This window comes from Festucalex cinctus, chromosome 9 (genome assembly GCF_051991245.1).
Source record: "Festucalex cinctus isolate MCC-2025b chromosome 9, RoL_Fcin_1.0, whole genome shotgun sequence".
In the NCBI taxonomy this organism is placed as follows: Eukaryota; Metazoa; Chordata; class Actinopteri; order Syngnathiformes; family Syngnathidae; genus Festucalex; species Festucalex cinctus.
Window position 1 is genome coordinate 23,672,291 of NC_135419.1, and position 14,211 is coordinate 23,686,501.

At 38.1% G+C, this 14,211-nt stretch overlaps 1 protein-coding gene across 2 annotated transcripts in view; it reads left to right on the forward strand.

The window, feature by feature from the left end:
- LOC144025670 (storkhead-box protein 2-like) overlaps positions 1 to 14,211 on the forward strand; it is a 70,131-nt gene that overhangs the window by 33,770 nt on the left and 22,150 nt on the right. The window contains exon 1 of one of the 2 annotated variants that reach the window (XM_077531940.1): positions 7,743 to 7,924. The exons of the other annotated variant lie outside the window; for it this stretch is intronic. Coding sequence (XP_077388066.1) covers positions 7,819 to 7,924 — 106 coding nt within the window. The 5' untranslated portion in view covers positions 7,743 to 7,818. Of the gene's footprint in view, positions 1 to 7,742; positions 7,925 to 14,211 lie in introns of those variants that run through there. 2 annotated transcript variants of the gene reach the window in all.

Sequence of the window (14,211 nt, forward strand, 5' to 3'; positions counted from 1 at the left end):
ATCTCAGCTGGCTCTGGGCAGTAGGCGGGGGACACCCTGGACTGGTTGCCAACCAATGGCACTTGACATTGTTTTCATTTTTCTTTTTTAAGCAGCCTTCCGCGGAGTAACAGCGGGTGTCTGGGGCAGCGAAAATCTGTGCTAGTTCCGTCTTCGCGACTACAGGAAACAACTGACGATGACGCGCATGACGTCACATCCCGCTGACAGAGGGCGGGAAATTCGAAAGATTCGGACCGGACGCTTCCTAAATAATATTGGCCAGAGGCTTGTAGGAGTACCCATTGTGAACAGCTAAGATGTTGATCTACTAATTAGAATATGTTTCAGTCATAAATGGTAAAATAAAAAGGCTATTAAGATATTTTTTGGGGAAATCCTCCATATAGTAGCTTTAATTTAGAGCCCTGTTTGTAGCAGAAAATTGTGCAACATTCTGTATTAACAGCAATAATAATTAGGCCCTGATCAGTTAATTGTCAGGGGCCAAGGCAATTTAATTGGTGAGCACTGGTTAGCACTTTTAAAATCGACAAAAATCTGCCATTTTCCTTTTCTGACATTTTTTCTCCTAGGTAGTAAAAACAGCTAAATGTTCTTCTAGGGCTGTGCAATTAATCGAAATTCAATTACAGTTTCAATTATTACACTCCACAATTACAAAATCAGCCTAATCGTAAAAAAAGATTATTAATACTGTACTAATTTTTGAGTTGTATACATGTATACATTTGCACTTTTTAAAATTTTTTTTTAAAGTAACTAATTTAATAAATATTGTTAATTATAGTGTTTCAAAGAATTTTTGTTGTCTTAATATTTTGTGTTTGTTTTTTTTACGTTTAAACATTTTGTTTTGTACCAAAAAAATAAATGTTCATCCTACTACACAGTGCTGCATTCCAACTTCATGTTTTTTCCAAAATAAATAGATTAAGTAAATAAATATTATTGTTATAAATTCTGTTTGGTCTAACAGGAACTTACATAATTATAGTGTTTCTATTTTTTTTTAAATTGGTCTTAATATATTTAAATGTGCAAATATTGTCTCGTTTCGTACCAAAAAAATAATTATTTGAATAATCGCGATTTCAATTATTGCCAAAATAATCATGATTATTATTTTTTCCATAATCGAGCAACCCTATGTTCTGCCATACAACCCCTAGCAAAAAGTATGCTCACTCAGATGATTTAATTCTGTAGATCAAACTCAGATAACAAGCATGAAACAGTCGTACGGTCATTCCAAAGTGCAACATCTTTGCTTTCAGAAACGCTAAAAAAAAAATGAAGAAAAAACATTGTGCTGGTCATAAAATGTTACTTTTATAGAGCAAGTGAAGGGAAATAAATATGGACTCACTCCATTCTGAGGAAAAGAAATATGGAATCACTCCATTTTGAGCAGAAAATAAGGCAAGGCAAGGCAAGTTTATTTGTATAGCACATTTCATACACAAGGAAACTCAATGTGCTTTACACAAGCAAAGACAACACATAAGCATCAAGAAACAGAAGTTAACATTCAGAGGAAGAAAAATAAATGAAAATAGGTTACAAAATTTACTAAAAAGAACATACACTAACAATCTTAAAACATTAAGGAAGTTTAAAATGATTAAAAAAAAACCACTTAATTAAAGCTGTTTAAAAGTCCCTAATCAAAGGTATAAGAAAAAAAGCAAAGTTTTTAACCTGGATTTAAAAGCATTTACACTCGGGGCTGACTTGACTTCTGTTGGTAGCCTATTCCATCTGTGTGCAGCATAATAGCTAAATGCAGCTTCACCATGTTTGCTTCGAGCTTTGGGTTCCACTAGTTGGCCCAAGTCTGTAGATCTCAGAGCCCTGCTGGGTTTGTACTCAATCAGCATTTCTTGGATATATTCAGGACCCAAACCATTTAGTGATTTATAGACGAGTAGCAGAACTTTAAAATCAATTCTACAGCTGACTGGGAGCCAGTGTAAATCCTTAAGTACTGGAGTAATATGTTCTGATCTCTTTGTTTTGGTCAGAACTCGAGCCGCAGCATTCTGAATGAGCTACAATTGTCTCATGTTCTTTTGAGAGAGTCCAGTCAGAAGACCGTTACAGTAATCTAGTCTGCTGGAGATAAAAGCATGGATAAGCTTTTCTTGGTCTGCTTGAAGCATGCATTCCTTCAGTCTGGATATGTTTTTCATCTGGAAAAAGGCTGTTTTAGTGATGACTTTAATATGATTGCTGAAGGTCAGGTCTGAGTTTATTAGTACCCCAAGATTTTGAACTTGGTCTTTAGTTTCTAAAGACAGTGACTCAAGCTGTTTTTTAACAGCAATTCTCTTTTCTTTATTGCCGAAAACAATGAGCTCCGTTTTGTTTTCGTTCAGCTGAAGGAAATTTTAGTTCATCTAGTTGTTAATTTGCTCTAGAGAATGACACAATACGTTAATAGAACTGCTGTCATTTGGGGACATTGATAAATACAGTTGTGTGTCATCTGCATAACTATGATAGTCAACATCGGCGTTCTGAAGCATTTGAGCCAAAGGTAACATATACAGACTGAACAACAGGGGTCCAAGGATTGACCCTCCATATGTCATGGCCTTTCGATCAGATTCAAAATTTCCAATATTCACAAAGTAACTCCTTTCCTCCAAATAGGACCTGAACCATTTAAGGACTGTTCCATTTAATCCCACCCAAGTTTCCAGCCTGTCTAACAGTATATTATGATCAATCGTGTCAAATGCTGCACTGAGGTCCAACAAGACGAGCACTGATACCTTCCCTGCATCAGTGCTCAATCTTATATTTGTTCAGTACTTTAATCAGGGCTGTTTCTGTACTGTGATGAGGTCGGAAACCTGACTGGAATTTATCCAAAAGTCCGTTTAAGCTCAAGAAATTTCTGAGTTGATTAAAAACCACTTTTTCAACTATTTTAGTTACGAAGGGAAGGTTTGAGATTGGTCTATAATTTGTTAGCAGGGAGACATCCAGTGTTCTCTTTTTTTAGAATGGGCTTGACGGCGGCTACTTTCAGAGATTTAGGAAGCTCACCTGATTGAAGTGAGCAATTAATTATTTGTTGTAAATCGATCTGAAAAGATTTCACAATGATTTTGAAAAAGCCAGATGGTATTGAGTCAAGACAGCTCGGGGAAGGTTTCAATTGCTGAACCAAGTCTACTACAGTATTTTGATCCACTGAGTCAAATTCTGTTATGGTAATTAAATTATTCCTAGGTGATTTTAAGTGCTGCATCATTTTGTTTTTTGCTGGTTTGTAACAATGTTTGACCTGATGGCTTGTACTTTTTTCACTAAAGTAGCAGGCAAATTCATTGCATTTATCTGTTGAGAGGAGTTCTGGCGCTGTTTGATTTGGGGGATTTGTAAGTTTGTCAACCACGCCAAATAGAGTGCGTGTATTGTTGAGGTTCCTACTAATAATTTCAGAAAAGTGTTGTCTAGCTATTACTAACTCTTGGTTAAAAAGACAACGACATTGTCTGTGCAGGTCAAAATGAACTTGGAGTTTAGTTTTTCTCCACTTTCGCTCGGCTTTTCTGCATTTAGATTTCAAAGTCATTATGTTGGTAGCACACCTCCAAGGTGTTTTAGTTCGGGATGAAATGGTCTTAGTTTTAATAGGAGCAACAGCATCCAAAACATTTGAGATTTTTTAGGTGAATTCATCCAGAAGTTCATCAACGGTCTCTGCATTTACAGTTGGTGATGCAGCCATTAATTCCATAAACATGTTGCTTGTATTCTAATTTATGTACCTTTTTTTAATAGAGACAGTAGTTGTTTGAACTTCTGCGATTGTTTGTAATTCAAAAAACACACAGAAATGATCTGAAATAGCCAGATCTTTCACCTCAACAGATAAAATGTCCACACCTTTAGAGATGACGAGATCAAAATTGTGACCTTGATTGTGTGTTGGACCTTTTACATGTTGTGAGAGACCAAAAATATCAAGTATATTAAACAATTCTTTGGTATTTTTATCCAAGTTGTTGTCAACATGAATGTTAAAGTCTCCAGTTAAGACCAGATAATCATAGTCGGTACAAATTACTGACAGCATTTCTTCAAATTCCTCCATGAATCTGCCTTTTTGTTTTGGAGGTCTATAAATTATGACAATGACGATATCTGGTTCACCTTTTACCAAAAGATTAAGATATTCAAATGAATTAAAGCCTCCCAATGAAATTTATTTACACTGAAATAGAGATTTAAAAATGGCAGCAAGACCACCACCTTTTTTGCCATTACGACATTTGTTCATGAAACTAAAATTTGTTGGTGTTGCCTCATTGAGAACAGTGTTGCAGGAACCTTCTGTTAGCCATGTTTCACTGAGGAGAAATAAGTCAAGATCATATGTCATAATAATGTCATGAATCAACAATGATTTGTTAACTAGTGATCTTGTATTTAGTAGCGCTAGTCTCACATTGGTAATCGGAGACGCTGGTTTAGTCAGAGGTTGACAAGCTATACTGACTAGGTTTGTAGCTTCTGACTTATTTCTTCTCATTTCTTTTGCCAACTTTCTATTTCTTGCAATCACAGGAATGCTACAAGCTTCCTTGGGTCAATTTCCTTTCCTTAATTGGGCGCCTACCTCAAAATGACATTTGCTCGTTCGTCAGCAGTTAATAACAGTGCAGTTATCACACCTTGGATGGCTTCTGGACCAAGTGGATTGGCAAGAATCATGGTTCCAACAAGGGAGATGTCTCTTGAGACCAAAGACAGGATTATCAAACTTCTTGAATAAGGTAACTACACGTATGGTTGCCAAAGATGTGGGCTGTTCACAGTCAGCTCAAGATCTGGACCAAGTACAAACATCATGGGAAGTTTGTTAAAGTCAAGCGTACTGGTAGACCAAGGAAGACATCTAAGCGTCAAGACAAACAACTAAAGGCCATATGTCTTGAAAACAGAAAAATGCACAAGACAAATGAAGAAGAAATTGGAGGAAGCTGGAGTCTACACATATGTACAAATTTTAGATTTTAAACTTGCACAAACCTCAAGAGTTTGTACAATTGAACTGTACAGTGGTACCTCTACCTACAAACGTCCCTTCATATGAAATTTTCAAGTTACGAAACTCCTCAACAGCGAAATATTGCCTCTTGTTGCGAAACAAGTTTCAAGATACGAAAGGTAAAACTACAGTATAGACCGCTACTCGCAGCTCCCAGAGTTTCCTGAACGCAACATACTTACAGCTGCTCTGCCATTGGCTATTACTGGCATCTTCCTGGCATCCCATTGGCTAAGGGGGACCTGTACCATATGTGACCATAGATACAGAATAGAATGTGTCTATGTAGTGTCCTCGTCGTTCGCCCCTTGGACCATGAGGTGATTAGATAATTTTACGTAAATGTATTAACTAACGACCGACAAATTTGTGCAAAAATTCAAACAATTGGTGATTGATGAAGGCTACATTGCTCAGTAAGTTTTTAATTGCGACGAGACAGGCCTTTTTTTTTTGGGGGGGGGGGGGGGGGGGAGATGCCTCGCCGTACCTGAAGTTTCCATCAAGTTTCGGAATTTATTGAAAAGAATCACCCAGAAAAAGTGTTCACGATTTGGGTGATCGCTCACTATGATGATGTTTGCCTTGGACATTCTCGAAGGATTGTTTTTAAAAAAAAAAAAAGAAAAAAGAAAAGGCTCCAGTCACTTGCCTGCGGGAGATGATGTGTGGCTTACATGATGTAAGCGTGAGTGAGTGAGCGATAAATAAAAAATAAATAAAATAAAAATAAACAAGATTGTTAAAAAAACGAACATCATTGAATCAGTTCTTTACAAAACACCAGGCAAAAAGAGCATCATTTTTATTCTTTACTCTATACTTTGTTTTTTTACATTATGCACAACTCTCATTTATTGTGCAATAACCTTATTGTAACATGTATTTGTTACATGTTTTGATGCATTTTTATGCTTTATAAGACGTTTATGTCTGAATTTTGGGAGGCTTGGAATGGATTAGGGCAGGGGTGTCCAAATCTTTTCATTTGAGGCCCACATAAAGAAAATCAGAAGGATGCAAGGGCCACATAATGTTATGAAGAGAAATTGTGTTTAGTCCTAAAAATTGTGCAAATAATTTATTTGTGCTTTTGCATATTTAGAAAAATGATACAGTGTATAAACCAATTTATTTGTAATATGGCAGTAGGGTTACTATAGTTTTGGAATTTTTCATTTTAGTTAGTTTTTATTAGTTTTCAGAGTGGTTCTGTTAGTTTTTATTAGTTTTATTTCTCTAATAAATGCTTAGTTTTAGTTTAGTTTTACTTAGTTTCAGTATTAGATTTAGTTTAAAAAAATATTGTATTGCGCAATATTTAAACAAAAAAAAAAACACCATGGGCGCGACGTCATCTGAAGGTGCTTTTCTATTGGCTGCTGCTAGATGACGTCACTTCTGTGTGACATACTTTCAAACGTCATCATTCCGGTTTATATCAAAATAAATCTACTAAAAATCACATTTAAAATCATCCCCAAAGGCTCATGCATTAAACGAATTACCAAAGACTAAAACAAAATAAATTTTTGTTGTAATTATAGTTTTAGTTAGTTTTGTAAATGTAAAATATAGTTTCAGTTTGTTTTGTTTTTTTAAAAAGCATTTTCATTTTTATTTAATTTCATTAACAAAATTGTTTTTTGAATTTTAATTTTAGATTTTTGGTTAGTTTTAGTGAACTAAAATAACCTTGAATGGCACCTTGTGTTTTTCGACGCCCTCCCTTCTTACGTTGACCATCTCCGAACATTTTTGTTTTTATTTCATTTGAACTGAATCAAATGCCATTTTTAGCATATGTCGCGGGCCACTGAAAAATGGACGGCGGGCCAAAATGGCCCCCGGGCCGTAGTTTGGACACCGCTGGATTAGGGCATTTACATGGAAAATGCGTCTCTACTGACAAAATTTTCTACTTAAGAACTTTCTTCCAGAACCAATTAATTTCGCAAGGAGAGGTACTACTGTACCTTGCAGACCAGAGGTTAGCAAACAAGGATCACCTTTTAGTTGATTTTTTTACACCACATAATGGACCAGCCTCAGCAGAGATGAGTGAAGTTGTTAATATTTATAAATGAACGATTCACTATGTAACTGTTTCAAAGCCCCATAAAAATTTTGTGTATTTGTGTGTGTGTGTGTGTGTGTGTGTGTGTGTGTGTGTGTGTGTGTGGGTGTGTGTGTGTGTGTGTGTGTGTGTGTGTGTGTCCTACATCCAGTAGCTATAGTGCTCAAAGTGGGTCACACCAGAACCCAGCTGCAGTACTGCAACACAGCTTTGTGCTCGCACCACATCAGAGCACATGCTTCAGAGTTCTAAAAAGGGAAAATACTGAACGCGCGCGTGACTGCATGTGTGAACATATGAGTGATGGCAAGGAAGAGGCAACTTGGGATGCATTGTCATGGCAACCTTCTCAGCAGCCCGCCCACAAGCTTGTATGTCACTGAGCATTACACAGCGAGGGAGGGGGGGCGCAGATGCAGAGTGAGGCGGTATGTGATTGGTCACACCTCCTTGTCTTTGTGTGGCGCAGAGGATTGTGGGTAGCCCCTGACTGAATGCTCATTTGTGTGTGTGTGTGTGTGTGTGTGTGGGAGGGGGGGGGGGGGTGTATGTGTGTGGGAAAAGAGGGGAGGGGACGAGGAGCGAGAGAACAGTGGAGGACGTAACAAGCCTGTGTGTGTTTGCTAGGGGCGGGGGAGGAGCACAGTGTGTATGTACGTGTCTGACAGAGAGGCGCATGAGCCAGTGTGTGTGTGTATGTGAGCGAGAGCTGTGCTACCATCAGAAGCAACCGCTTTTGAATTGGAGTATTTTTGACCTAGAGCGGAACACGATTAACCAAGGTAGGAATCTGCCTGCTGGGCTAGTCTGGATGTGCGCGTCTTTGTGTAGCACTCGTTCATTATTAGCTAGCATGTTAGCAGCAGCTGCTAGTTAGCGTTGTGAGCAGAGTGTAGCATCACAGCTGTGCAGAGCGAGGGAGATTGAGAAAGAAAAATGAGTGACAGAACGATAGATCATGCCCACACATGTATGTATTACATGATGTGGGGGAAAAAAGTAGGACAAATTGCAAGATGGGTAATGATGTAAATGAATGGTGAGAGAGGTGGAGGGAGGGAGGGAGTGCATGACAAAAGGAGGGGGTGTGGTTTAGTGGTGTGGACAAAGGAGGCCGGCTGATTGTTTACTACCACTGCAGTGAGAGAGACATGGACGATCAATGCTCCTCCATCCTGCTTTTATCGTTCTTTTTTCTTGCTACTTTGCTCCACAGACTTGCCCTCATGTTCACTATACAATTTTATTCTTCTCACCACGCTCTGCATCTTATTTTCTATCATATCGCTCCTTTTCCGACAAGCGCTGTCTCCTCCTCGCTCTTGGACTTTTTTCTTTTTTGGGAGACCGTAGTAAAAATGGAGAACACAGGGCTGCAAGCTAACAGCTGCTACGCCAAAATGGCTCTTCTGTATCTGCAGCTCAGTGTATTTTTTAATGACATGACTGGACGAGACGGTGAAATGCTGATAACTGTTAACTTGTTAAATAACTGCTAGTTGACTACAGTACTGATGTCTGGTACCATTTGGTGTTCGTGGGAGCACTCTGCCTGCAATAAAATGCTCTGTCCGTTTTTTGGGGACATCTACACAGAGAGGTGCAATGATGTGATGGTAAAATGCAGCGATGGAAAATCGGGTAACAGAATCAGAAGCGTTTCAATGGGGCGTTGATTCTTTGCTACATAATATTGCTTCAACATTGATGATTTTAAGGGTCACAAAACATGTTTTTCCATACCCCTCAAAGGCCAGACTGTAAACATGCACCCTATATTGCTGTAAAGAATGAGCCTAACTTAATTGAAATTCAATTGCATTAGACCAGCATGCATACATTAATAAATGATGCTTCTATTCATGAATGACCAAAATGATATTTTAAAAGTCAAATGTGAGAACTGGCTCCCTTAGTAATAAAGAATATTGACGTTTGAGGCCCTGTCTACAAACGAGATATTTTTCTACGTTTTGTCATGTCACGGTCTCCGGAGATTTGACACAGCACAGCACATTGCACCTTCAATGCAGAGCTCCCGTGCCCATCAACAGGCCTCACTTGGCACTTTGCAATAAATCTGACGGGCATTGTAGTTTGGAAGATCCGTGAGAATGGCCCAAGGTGTTTTCCCCACAGAGCAGATGACTTCCCCAAGTCACCCAAAACCTATCCAGCTTGTTGGCGAACCAAGTTCTGTATCACACTCCTGCCCCGATTCTTTCTCACCCCATTGGTTGGAAGGGATCTAACAATAAGGACAATATTGTGATATTAAAACTGCCACAATATCGTTGTCGTCATGTTCACAATATTTAAAGGGAACACATCTGTTAAAAAAAGTCAGGTTGATTTCCATTTGTGCATTTCTAGCACCCTCTGGTGGCTAGTTTATTAGTGCAATTTAATTTTCATTAGAGATGTTTTGGCCTTCTATGTTTAAAATCTATGCTAATTGTCAGATGAAGGGGAACGTAATATGCCTGTGAAGCAAGTCAATATGAGGAGGAACTCAATGTGTGCGGGCATTAACAAGTAAGCGCCTCATTATTGTTATTAAAGATTGTAGGTGGTTTACATGCATTGCTGTTATGTCCAAAAGCACAATATTGTGCTTTTTTTGGTATGAGCTCTTTTTTTTTTTTTTTTTTTTTTTACAATATTGTGACCTTTTTTAAATATCGCCAACTCCCCCACAATATCATGATAATTATCATATTGTGACCTTCATAATGTGATATCGCATCGTGATGTTTGGATATCGTTACATCCCTAGTGTTTGGTTGGTGCTAAAGCTCGTCCCTATTTTCAGCCCCTACCATGGGATCCAACTTGTGGGCTACTGAATGGGTCTGGGGGTGGCCAGCTACCATTGCCTGACTTTTATAGTCACGGGTGCAGATAAGCGGTGTGAAGTGAAAATACTCATGCACACCAGATTCAACTATGCAAGGGGGCTTTTGAGTAAATTCTGGAAAAAGTAGTACATACGCAGTTAGTAGATTCCTTTTTGGATGAATATAACATAACGGAAATTTTCCAATCAGGTTTCAAGATGATCCATAGCACAGATAGCCCTGTTAGGAGTTTTTAATGAAATCCTCACTGGGGACGATGCAGGGTACGATATTAAAGACTGTAGACTGTATCTTCATCCTGAAATAAGGTACTCAAATGGCTTTTTGTGTTCTTTAACCAAGAAAAAGGACAGAAGTAGCGCGTTCTGTTGTGCCATTCTGTTCCCATTCCATTCATAAAATTCCCCCGTAATATGCAAGAGTCAATTTTCTGTTGATCATCCGACACCTCCATCCCACTCAAGCTTTCTAAAGCATACCACTGTTGCTGTTGCTGAAAAGTTGGGCTGTTTGGATCTAATGTTTGTGTGGCGGAAAAATGGGCTGCCATAGCACCTCAATGCAGCAAACATGCTAGCAGAGAAGCAACTGGGATGCCATCTGACTAATAAATAACTAAACTTTTGACAACCAGGGGTTGTGTAATAGTTATTTTAACAGTTTGGTGCTACTACTTTTAGAGGTCGAAATGGCATCAAAAATTATTTTTCAAAGTTGAGAAGAAAACTTCTCCAACTAACACTGTGTTGTGCCGCAATGTCAGTTGGGTTTTGAGTTTCAATAGAACTTTTTCACACTTCGGCATTTTGTTGCCGGAAATACGCAATCGCTGTGGATTGCGACTTCCGGTGTGGTGCACAGGCAGTGACTGTAACACACAATGCCACAGGCTAAAAATAAAAGTATTGTATCAACATGCTCTTCCTGCGTTCTAAACTTTATTACCGTAAATCAGCCTTTCATTTCATTCATTTCCCTGCAACATGGAACTAAAACAGAAGTGGATTCAAGCGATTCGGCGAGATGAAGGACCACATGTTATTATCAGGAAATGGCAGCACTCAAGTCTACAGTAGCATTTCACCTCTGAGGATTTCGCGTGGCGACTAATGAGTCAACTTTACACCACCTCATACGAGGGAATCTGTTTGATCGATGCCCCAAACAAACGAGACCCGATGGAAACTTGGTCATCCAGTACATTTTGGGATTATGGCACATACAAAAACACTAGAGCTGTCAAAATTAATCGATTAATTGGCAAGTAATTGATTATCATTAGTCATTAAATGATAAACCCTTAAAATAACTTTACAGACTTCATGTAGAAAATTCTTAATTCACAGAACACATTTATATCAACAAAGGGTATTCAAAAGTTGTGTTGTGTATTCTTTGTAGTTATTTGTCCAACCACAGCAATTCAATCAGGTCGATGTCTGGACTTTTTGCTGGGTCACCTGGATTCTTTACTTCTACAGCCATCATTTAGATTTGTCTGATGTTGAATTGGGATCACTTGTGGTGATCATATTGCATGACCCAATTTCAGTCAAGCTGTTGGAGAGATTGCCTCAAATTTGTTTTATAAAGCTTTGGTATACTACTGTATAGAGCAGGCTTCTCTAGTTCTGGTCCTCGAAGGCCGGTGTCCTTCAAGTTTTAGATGTTTCCATACTCGTAACACACCTGATTCCAATGATCAGCTCATCAGCAAACTTAACCCTCCTGTTGTCCTAAAAAATTCGATCACGTTAGACCTAGGGCTGGGCGATAGAGACGGTATATTCAATATAAGGTATAAATTTTGCCGAAAGTAGAGACTCTACCATCTTACCGCAGTAGCACATGTTAATGACATCATCATATCTGCATCCCGGCCTTGCGCATATAGCTCGCAGGCGGTCAACTTGACTCGTCCTCACGCCACTGTCAACTTTCATCAGTATGACGCCACCTCCAAGTTCTATTTAATTCCTAATTAAGGACACTAATAAAGTTAATTCGTCTGTTAATTTGTATGATATGACACAAGTCTGGCGTTAGCAACTAGCCACTAACGGGAGCGTAAACAAATGACAGTGTTAGGCGAGCCGAACTGCAGATGTATTCAAATACTGTCGTCGGACATTTCAAACTCAGTGCATATTGTGCACATATACCTTATATTTTCTGGGAGAATTGTTTTCACTGAAATGGAGTCCAATGGAGATTTTGTTTCCTTTGCCGCCTCCTGCAAGTAAAATGCAATAAAAATCAAGTATTGTATTTTCCTGAATGAAGAGTTGCAAATCTGAGGATAATGTTCTGTTGTCAGAAGAAAACTGAGTACTTCATTAACAGTTTGATCTTTGTTGTTGTGATTTTCATTTTACCTTATTTTAAGACACTTGTTGCATTCATATCTATATAAGGTGTTGATATGATTTGCTTTTTACACTGGAGGGAAAATATCTCAGTATCCAATTGCATATGTAAAGCACAAATTGATTAGATTTGCTGTATACACCATATGACAGAACAGCAATACCATTTGCAGTGCAGTTTTTTTTTTTTGTTGAAGAAAAGGGAGGCAGTACGTACTATTTAAGTGCAGCATGTATGTAGGTTATGATTCGTCCTACTCATGGGACATTTAATGATGGCCCATGGCAGCTGTCACTCTCTGGCAGCTGTGGGGTGGTGGTCAGTGGCAAGACCCTCTGCACCTGTGCCTTAAAATCAGATGCAAAGTTCTGCTACTTACCATATACTTTTTAAATGTATAACAGCTTGAAAAAGTATTCATTCCAATATTTATTAAAAACGTTGAAAAACTCAAGGTGTAAGAATACTTTTTCAAGCTACTGTACTGGCAACCACTCTTGCTATATATATATTTTTCGTATTTCTATACTGTATTTTACATACTTAAAAAATTTAGAAAATACAATAAGAATTTTGTAATAAATAAATAACAAATATACCGTATTCACAATGCTGACCTTTCCTCTGAACTATATGTTCAACAAGGCAAAGTTTTGGGGAGCTCAGAAACATTGTTTTGCGCAATACACTAATGTATTGATACTCTAAATAACAACAAACATGAACACAAAAGAGACAAAGACTGAAACACTAAATTTGACCACAAGTCATTTTATGGCATGCTGACACAATCGAGGTCCGGAGTCCTGCAGGTTTGAGATGTTTTCGCTTTGTTGTATTCTTGTAAAAAAAAATATACCTGGGGTTAGGGCTGCACAATATATAAAAAAAATATTGATATCGCAATATTGGTCCATGCAATATGCATATCGCAAAGACATACAAAAAGTTTAATATGGAATTTTATGCTTTTATTTGAATTTGACTAGTCAGTCGCTAACTAAAATCTGCACCTCCATCCAAGAGAACATTATCGAGCGGTAATTACACTGAATTGACTAAGAATATATTGGGTTTGCTTATTTTGTTGCATGGAAAAATGTTATTATTTAATTAGATAATAAAAATGTCACTTCTTTAGTTACATGTTAAATATCACAATAATTTCAATATCGCTATTTTCAGGAACTATATCGCATATCGCATGATTTTCCAATATCATGCAGCCCTACCTGGGGTGGTGTTTTGTATAATTTCCACATGCCTACGTCAAGATTTCCATTAAATTTCACCATGACAGTATTGCATCCTCTGCTAATTAGATAGTTTCAGAAAGAAGACAAGTGTTTACTGCATTTTTTTTTTCTTTCGTAAGCACAGCAAAGCTGGAGGAACCAAATAAGCTTATTCACACTGTCAAAGCTCAGTAAACAAAACTCTTTAAACAATGTTTTAAATGGTGTTGTTCCGATACCGATACTGGTATTGGCAGAGGCGCCGATACTGCATTAAATCAGTGGTATCGGTATCGGTGACTACTCACAAGTGACGTGCCGATAGCATTAATTCCAAGGCTAATATAGGATTTTGGATGCAGCATCTTGTGTCTTGCTCGTGCAACATTCACAGATATTTGACATGCTCACTGCATGCCGATCTAAGATATCCTATTGGCCCTTGAATGCTCTGAACCAATGGCAGGACAGCTTTTTCATGTTGAGGAAAAAAATCCCTTAAGTATCGGTATGGTATCGGTATCGGCCGATATTGCAAAGCTGGGTATCGGAATCGGTATCGGGGGTCAAAAAAAGGTATCGGAACAACACTAGTTTTAAATTTCAAAT